We start from the raw sequence: 16813 nt of genomic DNA, 5'->3' as shown, positions 1-16813 counted from the left end.
CGAGACGTGTATCCAATGCCACCCCATACCATCATGCCTGGTGATACACCAGTATGGCAATGACAAATACACGCTTCCAATGTGCGTTCACCGCGATGTCGCCAAACACGGATGCGGCCATCATGAAGCTGTAAACAGAACCTGGATTCATCCGAAAAAATGATGTTTTTCCATTCGGGCACCCACGTTCATTGTTGAGTACACCATCACAGGCGCTCCTGTCTGTGATGCAGCATCAAGGGTAACTGCAGCCATGGTCTCCGAGCTGATAGTTCATGCTGCTGCAAATGCCGTCAAACTGTTCCTGCAGATGGTTGTTGTCTTGCAAATGCCCCATCTGTTGACTCAGGGATTGAGACATGGATGCACGATCCATTACAGCCATGCGGATAAGATGCCTGTCATCTCGACTGCCAGTGATATGAGGCCGTTGGGATCCAGCACAGTGTTCCGTATTACCCTCTTGAACCCACCGATTCCATATTCTGCTAACAGTCATTGGATCTCGACCAACGTGAGCAGCAATGTCGTGATATGATAAACCACAATCGTGATAGGCTACAATCCGACTTTTATCAAAGTCGGAAACATGATGGTACGCATTTCTCCTCCTTACACAAGGCATCACAACAATGTTTCACCAGGAAACGCCGGTCAACTGCTGTTTGTGTATGAGAAATCGGTTGGAAACTTTCCTCATGTCAGCACATTGTAGGTGTCGCCACCGGTGCCAACCTTGTGTGAATGCTCTGAAAAGCTAATGATTTGCATATCACAGCATCTTCTTCCTGTCGGTTAAATTTCATGCCTGTAGCAATTTTAATGGCCAGTAGTGTACTAGACATAACTAAGTGCCTTATATTTGATACTGAACAAAGTAATTGTGTCAGTATGTACAAATAATAGAGGGCTGGAAAGAATAAAGTGAAAAAAAAAATTACTGTCAGATATGGGAGGTCACTGAATCACTTAGCAGCTAAATATCCCATTATATTGTAAAGTGAGGAATTAGCAAACTGTTTCGGGATAAATATGGATTCTTCAGTAACAGCAAATGAGATAGACAGTCTGTGAAAGGTTATTTTGTAACCATCCATCTTGTAAAAGCGTTATAATAATAATAATAATAATAATAATGATAAAAATTTTATTTTCATTTGGCTGATTACAGCAATAGACAAAGTCAAGAGCATATATTTCTACATTAACTACTATATCGATGTAAATTGGTTTACATAAAATAGGTACACACTAGAATGCAGTATTTTCATCTTCAAAAAATTCATCAATGGTATAAAATGGATTGTTTACTAGTAGCTTGTATAATTTAGCTTTAAAAATATTTACAGGCAGTTCTTTAAAGTCAACACTTAGTCTATTTAACATCCTTAGTTCAAGAACTAGGTAGGAGTTCTGCGATTTTGATAAGCTATGATATGGCATGTCTACAGATGTTCTGTTTCTAGTATTATTGCTATCAATATCACTTCTCAACACAAAATTAGAGACACTGTTTCTAATGTACAATAAAACATTGTAGATGAATAAGTTTACTACTGTAAGACACTGCAATTTAATAAACAGAGGTTTACAATGTTCTGTTTTATCAGAACCCATTATTATTCTTACTACTTTCTTCTGTAAAAGTAAAATGTCATTTACATGACAGCTATTACCCCACAGTAAGATTCCATACGAGTTGATGCTTTGGAAGAAGGCAAAATATGCTGATCTCACATAGTCATTGGGAACATGTCTTTTTAAATTTCTAATTAGATAAATACTTCTTGAAAGCCTAGCCAACATATTTTTAATTTGTGGTTCCCATGTCAATTTATTGTCAATAGTAACACCTAAAAATTTAACAGTTTCTAATTCTTGGTAGTTAGGAATCTCTTTGAGGCTAAAGTAAAGTGTTTGGGTTTTGTTTTCATTTAGTAAGAAGCCATTAGCCTTGAACCATAATGAGGACTGAGCAAGGGTATTTTCGATCAGTGTTTTCAGTGTACCTAGATCAGAGCTTTTATTTAGAAAAGTTGTGTCATCAGCATGCAATATTGTGTGAGAATTTATGAGCAAGGGCAGGTCATTAATCATTAGTATAAACAGTAAAGGTCCAAGCACCGACCCTTGAGGCACTCCGTATGTAACATTAACCAAATTCGATTTCTCCTTACCAATGCACACAACTTGTTGACACTTCTCTAGAAAAGACCTGAACATATTTATACTAGCTTATTCAGCACAGTGTACTGCTCTAAGCAGTCAAAGGCTCTGCTCAGGTCAGAAAATGTAGCCTGGGCATAGTCCCTAGCCTCGAACACATCTAGGACTACTTTTATGAGGGTGTCCATTGCATCCGTTGTGGATTTGCCTTTCCTAAATCGAAACTGTTTATCACTAATTATATTTAGTTTACCCAAGTAGACACTAACTTGCTCATACATAATTGTTTCTGAAATTTTTGAAAAAACTGGGGTTATGGATATAGGTCTGTAACTAGCGGGACAGTTCTTTTCCCCTTTTTTATATATGGGCACAACTATAGAAATTTTTAGTATGTCGGAGAACTTACTTTCAACTAGGCATTTGTTAACACAAAAAGTTAAAGGATAAATCACACAATCAATAACATCTTTCAACAAATTACATGGCATATCAGAGTAATCAACACTAACTGAAGGTTTGAAATTTTTAGGATATTGTTTGGGCTCACTTCTGTGAAAGTGAAGGTGCTTGGGGGAAGCTTTTCAAAGCAGCTATCCATAATGCTAAGTGCTTTTTCAGGGGCTTTGTGTATTGAACTACTAATTTCTTCAATGGACTGAATGCAATATTTATTAAATTCTTCTCGGGAATGGTGTTTAGTGTGTGCAATGGAGTTTATTACACTCCAGGCCTTTTTGCATTTATTGTTAGATTTTTCAATGTTTACTATGTTATGCAGTTTCTTTGCTTCATTTATTACTTTCCTATACTTGTATTTAGCTTTAGCATACAGTTCTTTACACAGTTCTGATTTACTGGTTTTGTACAGACTAGAAGAATACAGCATAACAGTATTTTTCAGTTGCCCTAACTGTGGAGTATACCATTCCTTCGTTTTCCTTTTCCTGTAATTAATACTAATATTCACTGTACATTTTTTCAGAGGGATGTTATTTTCAAATATATTTAAAAATATGGAGAAAAACCTGGTGAAAACAATATCAGCTGAACAGTGTTGAAGTCTAATAAAATGTGTGTCCCAACTTAAATAAGTGAGGGCATGTCTAAACTTATTCATCCTCTCTCTGCTCACTGGTCTAGTAATCACAATTTTAGATTCTGGCTTGGTGCAGTCTGAAGTTACATTATTAAGACTAAGATATACTGCATCATGGTCTGAGAAAAGGAAGCTGATTACATCAGTGGACATACAAGTTCTCTTAATATTTGTAAATATATTGTCTAGACAGGATGAGCCTCTAGTACATCTGAAGTTAACATAGTACAGGTTAAATTGCTGAAGCACATTTTTGAGCTCTGTGACAGTTTTTCTGTCCTGCAGGACATCAAAACGTGAATTGATATCCCCTCCAATGACAATATTGTATTTTCTCCATTTCGGTATACATATGTACAGTAAGAGTTCCTTCAGTTTCTCCAGAAAGATATGGGGGTCACCACTAGGTGGCCTTACACTTCTACTACCATAAGCTTAAGACTCTCAGTTACTAGACCTGATATTTCAAAATGCATTTTGTCATAAAGGGTACTGAGATCTGTCCTGCCACAGTTTGGTGCAAGAGGTGTTTTTGCATATATTGCTACCCCACCACTTACGTGCTGTTTTCTGCAATAGCAACTAAGTAGTGTGTAATCGTCCTATTCTTTGTACCCAAGCTCATCCTCTTTACAAAAATGTTCACTTAAACATAGAATATCTACCACATTTTCATTTGAAAATTCGTTGACTATTAAGTTTTTATCTGCCGTACCCTGAATGTTGAGGTAGCATATTTTAAACTCTACTTTAGGCATTTCTTTTTTTGCATAATCTCTTTGTTGACATGACCTAATGTTACTGCATGAAAGTTGACCAGGTTGTGTCCTTATGTTACTAGAACACCAAGCCTGGTCTATGTATACAAGTTTTTTGTCACCTCAGTTGAAACATAATCCAAACACATTACTGGTCTTTCTTCCTTCTCTAGCTTACCCAATACTATTCCAAGAATTGTATCACTCAAAACATGTTTCCCTAGATTATTGAAATGTTGACCACGCTTGGTATGCCATTCTCTGCTACAACTACTGGTGTTGATTAAGGAAACATTCTTAAAGTGCTTACAGATAGCTTTGTACTCCGTATTGGTCTGCTTCATGGTTCACTAGTGAGAAACAAGATAACTACTTTGTTCTTGTTATGAATGGTGTCATGATTTAGTGAGTGTAAATAGGCAGATGAGTTTCATTTTCAGCTGATTGCTCTATGTGATCTATATCATATGTTGTGGATAGATTTTAGAATGAATCCTCATGCAGTCAAGTCCATAAATCTGACATGATATTGATCATAACTGCATTATGAAGCTCATTACAAAATGAATGTGAATTATTAAGACTTATCTAGTTTTGGATTTGTATATTAGGTTTACAGATAAATAGTTGACTTGTATTATTTTAAATTTTATTTATTTATGTTATGAGATGAAGTCTTAAAGTTTTAAATATCACCTTGAAAATCTAGCTGCATCCATGAAACTCTGTGTTGATGATTGCTGTTCTCTGTGTATTCATCCTTCAATATGACACATTTTCCTCTCCAATGGATTGTTTGGCAGAGATCTTGATTGTAGTAGTCTACATTTTGGCCATTCAGGAAACATTCCACATTGGAAATCATGCCACTGTCAGTCTGTAACTGTTTGCACACAATCGTTTCATCATCCAATGAAAGAGGAAGAAGTCATTTGGGCAGCTTGACAAAGTGAACATGTGAACTGAGGCAAAATCTGGTAGCACAAAGAAGCAGTACATGTGATTGCATCTCATGCAAAATGTGTTGGTTTGCTGTGGAACAAAAGCATCCCACTGGTCAGCTTCCAGTCATCCTTCAAGTTGATAGCCTCATACAATCTTATCAGGAGATTTTGATAATATGATCCTATAGTCTGTTATCATCACACAATGGCAGTCCCAAAAAAATACTCAGCATCACTTTTTCTGAAGATGGTTGGGCATTTGCCTTTTTTAGCATTGGTGAATCAACTTGTTTCCGTTGGTTGGGGTTTATGTGGCTAAGGAAGTCATCTGAATTGGCCTGAATTGGCAGAAATTTTGAGTGAGTCCGAGCAGTTGCGGAACACAATGGGTGGCAACCTTTCTCATTTAAAAATGTCAATGCAAGATTTTCACTTCTTCTAGCACCACCTCAGTTGTTGTGTGCTCGTCTTTGAGTATCAGGGCCTCTACTTCTTTTATGATTCCTGCTTCTCCAAGGCTATATGGCTTTCCACTCTGTTGTTCATCATGTAGAATTGTTTGATCACAATGGAAGTGTCATTCATACATAAGATGTTGCATTGTTGATATGCACCTTCACCAACTTGCCATGGATTACTGCAGTGTTGTTCCCCTTCAAATGGAGAAAATGAATTACCTCATAATATTCCATTTCATTATGTTTCCTATAGTGATGTGCTCAAGTAATATGGTGTGAAAATTTCAGTGTGTGCCACAACTGCAGGCTGTATCTACAAAAAGACAAAAACCAATTACAGATTTAATTTTTGAGGTGATACTTAAAACTTCATCAGTACCCCTCACAAAAGTGTTCTTATTTGATTGGGCGTATTAAATCACACTTTGGACACTGAGAACCTTAACTTTTTCCTTCTATGAGAGGCTTCAATTATTTGTCATAGTGTACTTTCATATGTATACACTGAATAAATTTTTAGACACGCACACGCGCGCGCACACACACACACACACACACACACACACACACACACACACACACGCACACACACACGCACACACACACGCACACACAGTCAGTCAGCAGTGTTTAAAAATGCTACTATCATTTTTTAATTCTTGGGAGAGATGGCCATTAGAAAATTGTCCTCATGGTATGTAGAGTGTGACAGACAAGCAAAATACTCTCACACTTCAAGAAGAAAGCACTAATCCCAATAATAAAGAAGGAAGGTGCTGACAGGTATGAGTATTATCAATCAATCATTTTAAAACAAATAATGGTTACTAATTCATAACCTGAATTATTTACAGAAGGACTGAATGAGTGGTTTGAAACAGGCATGGGGAAAGATTAGGTTGGTTTCTGGAGAAACATAGGAACATGCAAAACAATACTGACCCTCCAACTTATATCTGAGGAAATGTTGAAGAGAAACAACTCCACATTTATATAATTTGTAAATTTAGAAAACGTTTTTGATGTTTGTGACTGGAATACACTCTTTTAAATAGTAGGTGCACTTACCAGGGATGAAATACTGGGATCAAAAGCTATCTACAACTTGTAAATAAACCAAATGACAGTTATGAGTCAAAGGCCATGAAAAAAGTGAGTTCCATCATAGAGGGACACCAAAGGCTTGACTGTATAGGAAGTTTATGTGGATGTAGGTTGCAGGAGTTATGCAGATGTGAAGAGACATGAAGTGAATAGACCAACAGGTAGAGCTGCATCAAATCAGTCTTTCAACTAAAGATCTCAATAGCAACAACAACTATGGATGAATACATGCATATCTGCAACACTGGACAGAGATCTGGTGTGCAAAATTTACTGTCACTCTGTATAAGTGATGTAGCCTCTACAAGGGTGAAGTCAGAACTCTTGCTATAAAAGTTTATAAAGACTTTTTCAGCAATTACAATATACTAAATGGGTTCTCTGAGCATCTGCTTAAGGAAATTGTTATTGTGGATGAGGATATATAGGACATTATGGATATGGTAACTCATTTTTAATAAACTCTTCACTGCTTAAAAATGTGCTGTAAGAATAATATTTGGTGCTCATACATGATCATCTTGCAGACATCTGTTTAAGGAGTTGAACATTCTGGCTACTGCATCACAGTGTATGGATTTCCTTATGAAGTTTGTTATCAACAATCCATTGCAGTTAAAGAAAAAGATGTATGTAATTATAATAGCAGAAGGCGAAATGATATCCATTATTCTGTGTTAAGATTGACTTTAGCACTAAGAGAGGTGCACAGTGCTGCAGATAAAATTTTTGATCACTTACTCAGTGATATAAACTGTTTGACAGACATCAAAGCAAAGTTTGAAAACAAACTGAAAAAGTTTCTCTTTGTCAACTCCTTATATTCTGTAGTAGAATTTCTATTATTGTAATGTGTAAAAGGTGCTGGGTGCAAATTAACTAACTCACATCTGCTGTATGTTGTTCCACATTGTCATGATATATCTTCTAAAATGATCCATGGAACATGAAATTAACTGACTTACATAATAAATAAAGACATTCAGTATTATAATGCTGGAATAGTATAAAAGAGCAGTTTCCTACAGCCCATTGCTTACAGGAAGATACATACACCATGTTTGCCAAATGATAATATGTAATCTAAGAAAATCTGTTTTGGGAAAACATTAACTCACAGAACTTTAAATTCCAGTACTTAAAGTGCTATTTTGGATATATACCCAGTTTAAGCCTTTAGTAGGTATAAATATTTACTTAAAGATAACTGATGACACAGCTTATCAAGGTACTGATATAAATGTAGCTTCATAGCTGTTTGAAAATCAGTACAATTTACAAATATGTTTTGTTTTAGTATAATTTTTGTTGAGCTCTGTAGGATTTTATTTGGGCACAAATATGCAGCTTCCATGATAGATATTTAGGTACAGAATCTATACTTATATTTAATGTAATGTAATGTGTTTTATTCATCTCATAACATACACAATTTCAGAACATATATCTGATGTACAGGAGACATGTCAAGGTTACAATTTGCTTATTTAAAATTTTGTCACACAATAATACTTTGTGGAGCAATTACTTACTTGCAATTTTTCAAACTTTCAGTATTTACATCTACTATAACTATCATAAATTTTGCCCGCCCTGTTGGCTATGCGGTCTAAAGCACAGCTTTCCGGGTGGGAAGGAGTGCCTGGTCCCCGGCATGAATACGCCCGGCAGATTTGTGTTGAGGTCCAGTGAAGCGGCCAGTCTGTGGATGGTTTTTAGACGGTTTTCCATCTGACTCGGTGATTGCGGGCTAGTTCCCCTTATTCTGCCTCAGTTACACTATGTCGGCGATTGCTGCACAAACAAGTTCTTCACGTACGCGTACACCATCATTACTCTACCACACGAACATAGGAGTTACACTCGTCTGGTGTGAGACGTTCCCTGGAGGGTTCACCGGGGGCCGAACTGCACAATAACACTGGGTTCGGTGTGGGGCAGCGGAGGGGTTAAGTGGACTGTGGTAGTCTTCGTGGGGTTGTGCACCACTGCAGATGTGGCGGGGACAGAGCCTCTCCGTCATATCTAGGTCCCCGGTTAACATACAATACATGCAATACAGTCATAAATTTTTATTCCATTTTAGGGGTCCAGCTCAAAGTACCACTTCATCCTTCATGAAATCTTCCACAGAGTAGTAGTATTGTTCAATTAGAAAATCATGTAACATGCTTTTTAAAATATTTATCTTCATATTCATTATGTCTGGAAGTGAAACATGGACAATAAATAGTTTGGACAAGAAGAGAATAGAAGCTTTTGAAATGTGGTGCTACAGAAGAGTGCTGAAGATTAGATGGGTAGATCACATAACTAATGAGGAGGTATTGAATAGAATTGGGGAGAAGAGAAGCTTGTGGCACAACTTGACTAGAAGAAGGGATCGGTTGGTAGAAAATGTTCTGAGGGATCAAGGGATCACCAATTTAGTATTGGAGGGCAGCGCAAAGGGTAAAAATCGTAGAGGGAGACCAAGAGATGAGTACACTAAACAGATACAGAAGGATGTTCGGTTGCAGTAGGTACTGGGAGATGAAGAAGCTTGCACAGGATAGAGTAGCATGGAGAGTGGCATCAAACCGATCTCAGGACTGAAGACCACAACAACAACAACAACATTCATTATGTCACACCCTTTTACTGTGTTGTGAATTTTCATGGCTATATAGTGAGGAGTCTGAGCATGCAGGTTTAAGCAATGAGAGGTGAGCATGAAGTTCTCTTTATGTCTTGTGTCATATGAGTGTGCAAAATGATTTTTTTTTTTAAATAGATCAGTTCTGCCACGAAGGGGGGGGGGGGGGGGGGGTGGGGGACCACCACCTCAAAGATGTATAAAGAGGGGACAGTTAATATTTTTAGGTCTTTAAATAATGGTTCTTTGGGGGTTTTAATATTTATGTTTTATTAATGTTGAAATGTGTTCTAATTGTGTTACTCATTTTATTAAATCTGTTTCAGATTGTGAAGTCATTACTGAAAGCAGGAGCTGAAACATCATGTTGTGGTAAAGACACTCTTACACAAATTCTCCACCTTGCTGCATGGAATGATGATTTTGAGGTAAACAAACAAAATACTCACAACAACACGAAACCAGATTCCAGAATTAAATTATGACCAAATAAATGCAGGAAAATGTTTTCTATCTTTTATTGTTTCTTGAAAAACTAGATCTGTTTTTGTGCTCTGTGGTCAGCATGATTCCCAGATCTGTCTCCAGTAGAACATGTATGGGTCCAGTTCAATCATCAACACTGTGCTAGTGCCAGTATTCAGGATATCAAGGACTAGTAACAATTGTTGTAGGCCAGCTTACCTCAGGCAAGGATACAATGGCTTTATGACTCCCTTTCCAACTGAATCAGAGCAGGCATCCAGGCCAGATGGGATATGATGTCATGCTGATTAGTGTGCTTATGCTGCCAGCTTCTTTGTAATTGATGTATTTCAAATAAATTACTAAAACCTTGTTCTTCACATATTTCCATCGTATTTAGGCATGTATGAAGTGGATACACATATTATACATGCTATTGTCAGAGTCCAGGGAAGGAAATAACAAGACAGATATTTGTAATTGCGAACCAGTCACACTACTTACCTACTCTTCAAAGATAATGAAAAATATGATGTACACAACAATAATAACACACCTGTTCAAAAATACAATACTTAGTCTGCCTCAATTTGGATTTCAAAATGGTCTCTGCACCAGCTGTAACATTTTTCTATTCACAAATCAGATTATACCAAATTTAAATGATAAATTGATGTCAACCTGCATTTTCTGTGACGTGTGAAAAAATTTGATTGTGTAGTTCATAGTATTGTCCTAGAGAATCTTAAATGTCATGCTGTCATAGATCTTGCTGTAATTGGTTTTCATTCTATTTAATTGAAAAGACAAAGATTATTCTGCAAAAATAAATAATTAAAATGATGGTATTGTCATAGGAACCAATCACATCACGATTAATGAGATTATTTAGATGACAGGCACCTCATATTATTTGTGCATAGTATGTTTGAGGAAAGTCATTGCAAAATTATGTCTGTAACAATGCTTACATTACTACAAACATACCGAGCGAGGTGGCGCAGTGGCTAGCACACTGGACTCGCATTCGGGAGGACGACGGTTCAATCCTGCGTCCAGCCATCCTGATTTAGGTTTTCTGTGATTTCCCTATATCACTCCAGGCAAATGCCGGGATGGTACCTTTGAAAGGGCATGGCCGACTTCCTTCTCCATCCTTCCCTAATCCGATGAGACCGATGACCTCGCTGTTTGGTCTCTTCCTCCCAAACCAACCAACCAACCAACTACAAACATAATTTGACAATGCCCCTCCTAAGACAAATTATGTACATATAAATATGAGATGTGTAATGTCATAATCTGGACTCTGACTGCAAAGGTAATGTGATTCCAACATTACCTTGTGGAGGCATAACTGCAATCAAAACAGTCTGAATGGTGAAATACTACAAAAGGATAAAATTATTTTGTTGAAACTTCATGACCAATTAATACTGTGTGCTAGACTGAGATTTGAATCTGGGACCTTTGCTGTTTGTTGGAAAATGCTCTGTTGACTGGGCTGCTCTAACATTCTGACGACTTAAAGTGTGAGTGTTGATCTTGGGTTATATTGGCTTATTCCCCGAAACCACTTTCCACTCCTTTACAAGATGACTTACACGGAATTGGCATCCACTCTTCTTCACTGAATAGCCAGCTGCTGGAATCCCCCTTGACTCCGTCTCCTTCTAATAACACTAGGTACAGGAATTTTTAGACACTTTCTACATATGTAATAAGTAGACATAGAAATTTTACTTTTCTTCAATTAATGGTGTATTTAACCTCCATTCACAATAAAAGTCTCACTCTCTGCATAAATATGTAACTTCCTGTAAGTCTCTTGTACAGCCAAACATTAGAAACAAATTGAGTTACAGTTAAAAGAAAGTTGGCTTGGATACCATGACCTATCTTAACACGAATCATAAAATGAGTCTTGCTTCTGACAAGGTTGCGTCAAGAGTTTCCAAGAGTATTTTTCAACTGTTTTTGTTTTAATAACAATAGTCAATGATACAATAAGCACAGAGCTACATATAAACTCCATGGTTCTTCCTTACACACTCACTAAAACATCTATGGATTGCCTGACAGGTACTTGTCGGTGCCGTCCAACCGCTACTTTCTTCTTGCGACTGATTTTAAACCTTCACACACAAACATGTGACATGCAGTAGGTAGGACTCTAACATCCCGCTTTCATATCCAGAATATCGTGTGTTCAAGATGGTAGAATGCTGAGTGGTTCTAGAATTCTTGAATCACTACACTACCTAAGCATGATTCACAGCCCATCTTCACAGGCTTACTTCCACTAGTGCCTCATCTGCTCTCCTTCAAACTTCACAGAAGTTCTCCTGCTTAGCTTTCAGGACTAGCACTTATGGAAGAGAGATTGTGGCGACATGGCTAGCCACAATCTTGGGGATTGTTACCAGAATGAATTTTGACTTAACAGAAGTTATGAAAGCAGGTACTGGTGGAAGTAAAGGGGTGTGTGTGTGGTTCATGAATTGCTTGGGTAGCTCCGTCAGTAGAACTTGCCCACAAAAGGCATGATTCCAGGTTTTAGTCCTAGTCTGACAAACAGTTTTAATCTGCCAGTAAGCTTGAAATCAGCAAACACTCCACTGCAGAGTGAAAATTCATGGTGGAAACTATTTCCTTGTTGAAAAATGTGATGACTTTTTTCCATCTCACAGTGTATCATAGTGACTGACTATTTGGAAAGAGGAAAACATTTATTGGTACACACACTATCCTTGGGCTGTGAAGGACTCACTTGTTATGAATGTGAGAGCAAATGAAGATCAGTTTTTTGCCTCTTGAAGATAAGTAATAGCCAGAAGTTATGCCTCAATCCGGCCCTTTCCCCTCCCTCCCCCCTACCACATGAATTTTCCTACTGACATAATCAAACTGTTTTTAGGTCTCTTTAAGCAATGTTATAAGACAATTTAAATCATGAGTGGGAGATGTGGCCAGAATTGTTACATAAAATGTAGTGATGCACCTCCTCAATACACAAAAAAGTCAGTGATTGTGAAATAAAAGTGGACCAGCTATATTCCTCACATTAACTCCTAAGTGAATTTGTTCTGTTTTCCCACATGAAATCCAGTTATGATGACTGTGAGGTTATTTGCACAGTATACGCTTTTCATGCAAAGTTGGAGAAAATTTCTTTTCTGATAGAAAATCAAATTTGGACTCTTACTGTCTCAAATACATTGAGCTTGTGGTGACTATTGATAGCAAATGGACTATAGAGAACCTGACTCAGTAATATCATCTCTGACTCAGTCAATTTTTTCTGACAATTGTGATCATTAGTGAATTACAGCTTAATATCAATATATCATAATAAATACACTTCATTACATAACATGGTCACATGTTGTTATATAGTGTCTCATTCCCATTTTAGCGATCTTGATTTATTTCTTTCATCCATGAAATACATGTTATGCATTACTGGTTTTGCATCAAGACCTGTAAACAATGGATTTCTTGCTGCATTGTGACTCAAATTATGTTTCCAGCTCCTACAGTGAACTTTGACTGTGAAGTGCAAACTCTGCCTTTATTGCACTTCTCAGATTCATGTGCACTTATACATTCACTTCATACTGATGCTCCATTGTCTAACCTCAACCGGGTGATGCTGTCATGCCAGGAACAACATATAGTGGTGCTACTATGTACTGAACAACATGCGTGGTTCTTAGGTTCATTTGGAATATCCAGAGAGTGTGTCACATGATTCGAAGCATGAAGCCACATTGCCATATCAGCTTGCCACACCAACACTTCCATCTTCACTGCTTCAGCAGCCTGTGAGTCCACGTGCAGTGCAATGTTTCACTCACTCATCCAAACTGTTTCCTACAAACTTTCCAAACCATTTTTCCAGTGACAATGATCACCCCATTTGTGCTTGTCAGATTCCTTTCTGTGCCAGCCATGCTGTGTGTGATGTATGGACAGTGCTGTCCCTGCCCCCATCATGCAGGCCTCGGTGATGCGCCACATCATCTGCCTACCTCATCCACTGCCAACTGCTCATCAACCCATGCCATACCTGTTCAACTGCAATACATTCCTGTGAATAGATACACCAAACTTCCCCAGTTGCAGAAAGAGAACCCAAAAACATGGTTTCCCTTGATGAACAACATTGTGGGTATTCATGGAATAATTAATGATGACACTCATTTTATTTGTCTTATCAACCATCTCCATGATCATACAGACCTTATTAGTGATTTGCTTCTCAACTTGCCTATTCCACATAAACATGTCACTATAAATTCCCTCATCATTGAGCACCTGTCGCACCCTCATAGTTCGCACTGCACCAACACACTGGAATCTAAACTTCAGTTGGTGGATCTGGCATATCTTATTATCTGCCACTGACAGCCTACCTCTAATGTTGGTAGCATCGTTCATGCTTCCTGCCCATCTCCTCTGCACACGATTGGTAGAGGCCGTGCACAAGCTTCTGCAGCTCAACAAACTACCTCCAAGTGTCTAGTGGACCGCCACTGGCATGGCCTCTTCCATCCTCTGGTGCTCCCCACTGCAGCCTCTTGGCTAACCAGAAACACAGCTCATCAGATGGTTCGACTACATCACAGCCCACTCTGCATCCCACATACCCACTATGCTGGTACCATGTGACCTTTGGTGACACGGTAGGAACCTGGCATCCTGCTTGTACCTTTCCAAAGTCAACACATGGGCCAATTTAGGTGCCACAGCATACAGCTACACTACAGGGCACCTTTACTATCATCAGTCACCCCATAAGTGGGCTCCTCCCAACGCCAGACACTGCGTCTTGGACTCCGCCAGAAATCTCAGGTTTCTGTTCTACACTGAGGTGAATGCCAGTGTCATTTTCCCCTCCTGTGCTCCTTCAAGTCTTCTCCCTATGGCACTAGTTCTCTGCACTGGCAACAACTCTGACAGCACAGTCCATGACTCTGCTGACCTCTGGCTTCAACTTACACTGGAGCTAGAATTCCCTTGGACCTTCCATTTAGCCAGTGTGGGCAGCATGGTAGGCAAAGAGCCTGCTGTAGGGAGAAGCTGTCAGTGGCAGTTGATACAATACGCCTGACCCGCTAACCGAAGTTCAGACTCCACTCTGTGAGTGGAGTGCGAAAATAACTGAAGTTGTTGGTCAATGTGAAATTTGATGAGACAAAGTGTCCATAAGGCAATGTAAGGCATGTCCTCCAAACCAACCTGCACTCGAAGCTGGCTTAACAACTGCGAAGGTGTTCTGGCTTGAAATTGTACTTCATGGATGATGTGATGTATTGCATACAGTGAAGGGCACATACAATGAAGGCTACAATGGGCACTCAACGATGAGGGCCTTAGAGGTGACATACTTAGGTTGAGTAAGTGGGTTGAGAAGCAGAACACTAATAAGGTCTGTATGATCATGGAGATGGCTGATATGACAAATAAAAGAAGCACCATCATTAATTATTCTGTCAATGTCAACATGTTGTCCACCAAGGCAAACCATACTTTTAGGTTCTCTTTTTGCAGCAGGGGAAGAGTGGGGAATCCATCCTAAGAAAGTGGTGCAGTGGAACTGGGCAGGGCATGGGCTAATTAGTGGATGGTGAAGAGATAGGTAGTTCACAAGGAGCATCATCAGTGGTGGAATTGTAATTTAAAGCAACAGAAGAGGTAGGCAGGATGCGGTGCATCGCCCAAGGCCTATATGATGGGGGCAGGCAGGGCATATCATCAAACCCCTATGTACAAAGACAACACGCTGAAAACAACCATTATTATGCCATTCAGCTTGTTTGAATAGTGCTTTATGCTATACAGTCTCAAGAACACCACTCAGATGTGGCAACACTTCATTGACTGTACTTTTTTCGCTACCTTTTTACTATGCGTATTACAATGACATTCTCATCTACTCCACTGCCACCAACACTTAACACAGGTCCTTAAAGCACTCGCCAATGATGGTGTGGAGAGTAACCCTGACAAATCACGACTGCACCGCACTAGTGTTACCTGACTCGATCATCCCATCACCACTGACAAAAAATGTGTGAAATCTTATGGGACTTAACTGCTAAAGTCATCAGTTCCTAAGCTTACACACTACTTAACCTAAATTATCCTAAGGACAAACACACACACCCACGCCTGAGGGAGGACTTGAACCATCACCACTGAGGGAATCCGTTTACCAATGACTTGTCATTATCAGAGAACTACCATGATCAGCAACAGTGTCTCAGAATGGTAATTTTTTCTGACACCATATACCTCACACTGTTTCTCTCCAGGCCCGTTACAGATGCTTTGTGAGGCAATAACACTACCAGGCCACAGAAAGTGCAGTGGTCCATGACATGACCCACGTGTTTGATTCTCTCAAGACTACACTCATGATCACCGTTACACTCGCACACCCACTCACTGGTGCTTGCACCTCTATCATCACCAATTTGAGTGAATCATCATTTGGCACACTCCTTCAGCAACAGATTGGTGTTACTACCCAACGTCTCCATTTTTTCTTGAAGAAACTATCCCCTTCTCAATGCTAGTAGTCAGCATTCAACTGGGAACTCCCCATGATCTATGAGGCTGATGTTTCCATCATGTAGCTCTCATTAGTCAGTACACCACAGTCATCCGGTATATCAGGGTGGCTGATAACATTGTCACTGTTTACAAGTCGTGTGTGCATGCCATTTCTTCTCCCTTGGACATGGATGAACAAGCACACCTGTAGATAGATGACTCAGACATTCAAAATCTGCAACAAGAAACTTCCTCTGCATTTATGGCGGAATTCTGCTGTCTTTCCAGCTGTTCACATCCAGTGCTGTGTGATACCTCTATGGGTCGAGTGTTGGCACTGCACACTTAAAGCAGGTGCCATGTCTCACTCAAGCACCTGGTCACAGGCTTTTCCTTGGTGTTACTTGACACCCTCACAGCCCAGCCTTTAAAAGTGACCTAAATTCTTCCTTAGCTGAAATCGTATTTGGCAGTCTTTTGATATTCTATGCCAAGTTTGTCGAAGACTTGAAGTTCCTCTCCCCTCCCAAGCTCCCACCTTAGTTGAGTGCTTCCACTTGGACATTGCCAACATCTGCACTCCACCTCTGTGTGGTCACACTGCATCATGAGACCTCATACACAAA

The 16813-nt window shown here is 39.1% G+C and overlaps 1 protein-coding gene across 1 annotated transcript in view; it reads left to right on the top strand.

Annotated features, from left to right (window-relative positions):
• LOC124781976 (serine/threonine-protein phosphatase 6 regulatory ankyrin repeat subunit C-like) overlaps positions 1-16813 on the top strand; it is a 383424-nt gene that overhangs the window by 134851 nt on the left and 231760 nt on the right. Inside the window, exon 7 of the mRNA XM_047253904.1 lies at positions 9491-9592. Within this exon, the coding sequence (XP_047109860.1) occupies positions 9491-9592 (102 nt within the window). The remainder of the gene's footprint in view (positions 1-9490; positions 9593-16813) is intronic.

This window comes from Schistocerca piceifrons, chromosome 1 (genome assembly GCF_021461385.2).
Source record: "Schistocerca piceifrons isolate TAMUIC-IGC-003096 chromosome 1, iqSchPice1.1, whole genome shotgun sequence".
Classification (NCBI taxonomy): domain Eukaryota; kingdom Metazoa; phylum Arthropoda; class Insecta; order Orthoptera; family Acrididae; genus Schistocerca; species Schistocerca piceifrons.
This window is presented reverse-complemented; position numbering and strand designations above follow the sequence as displayed.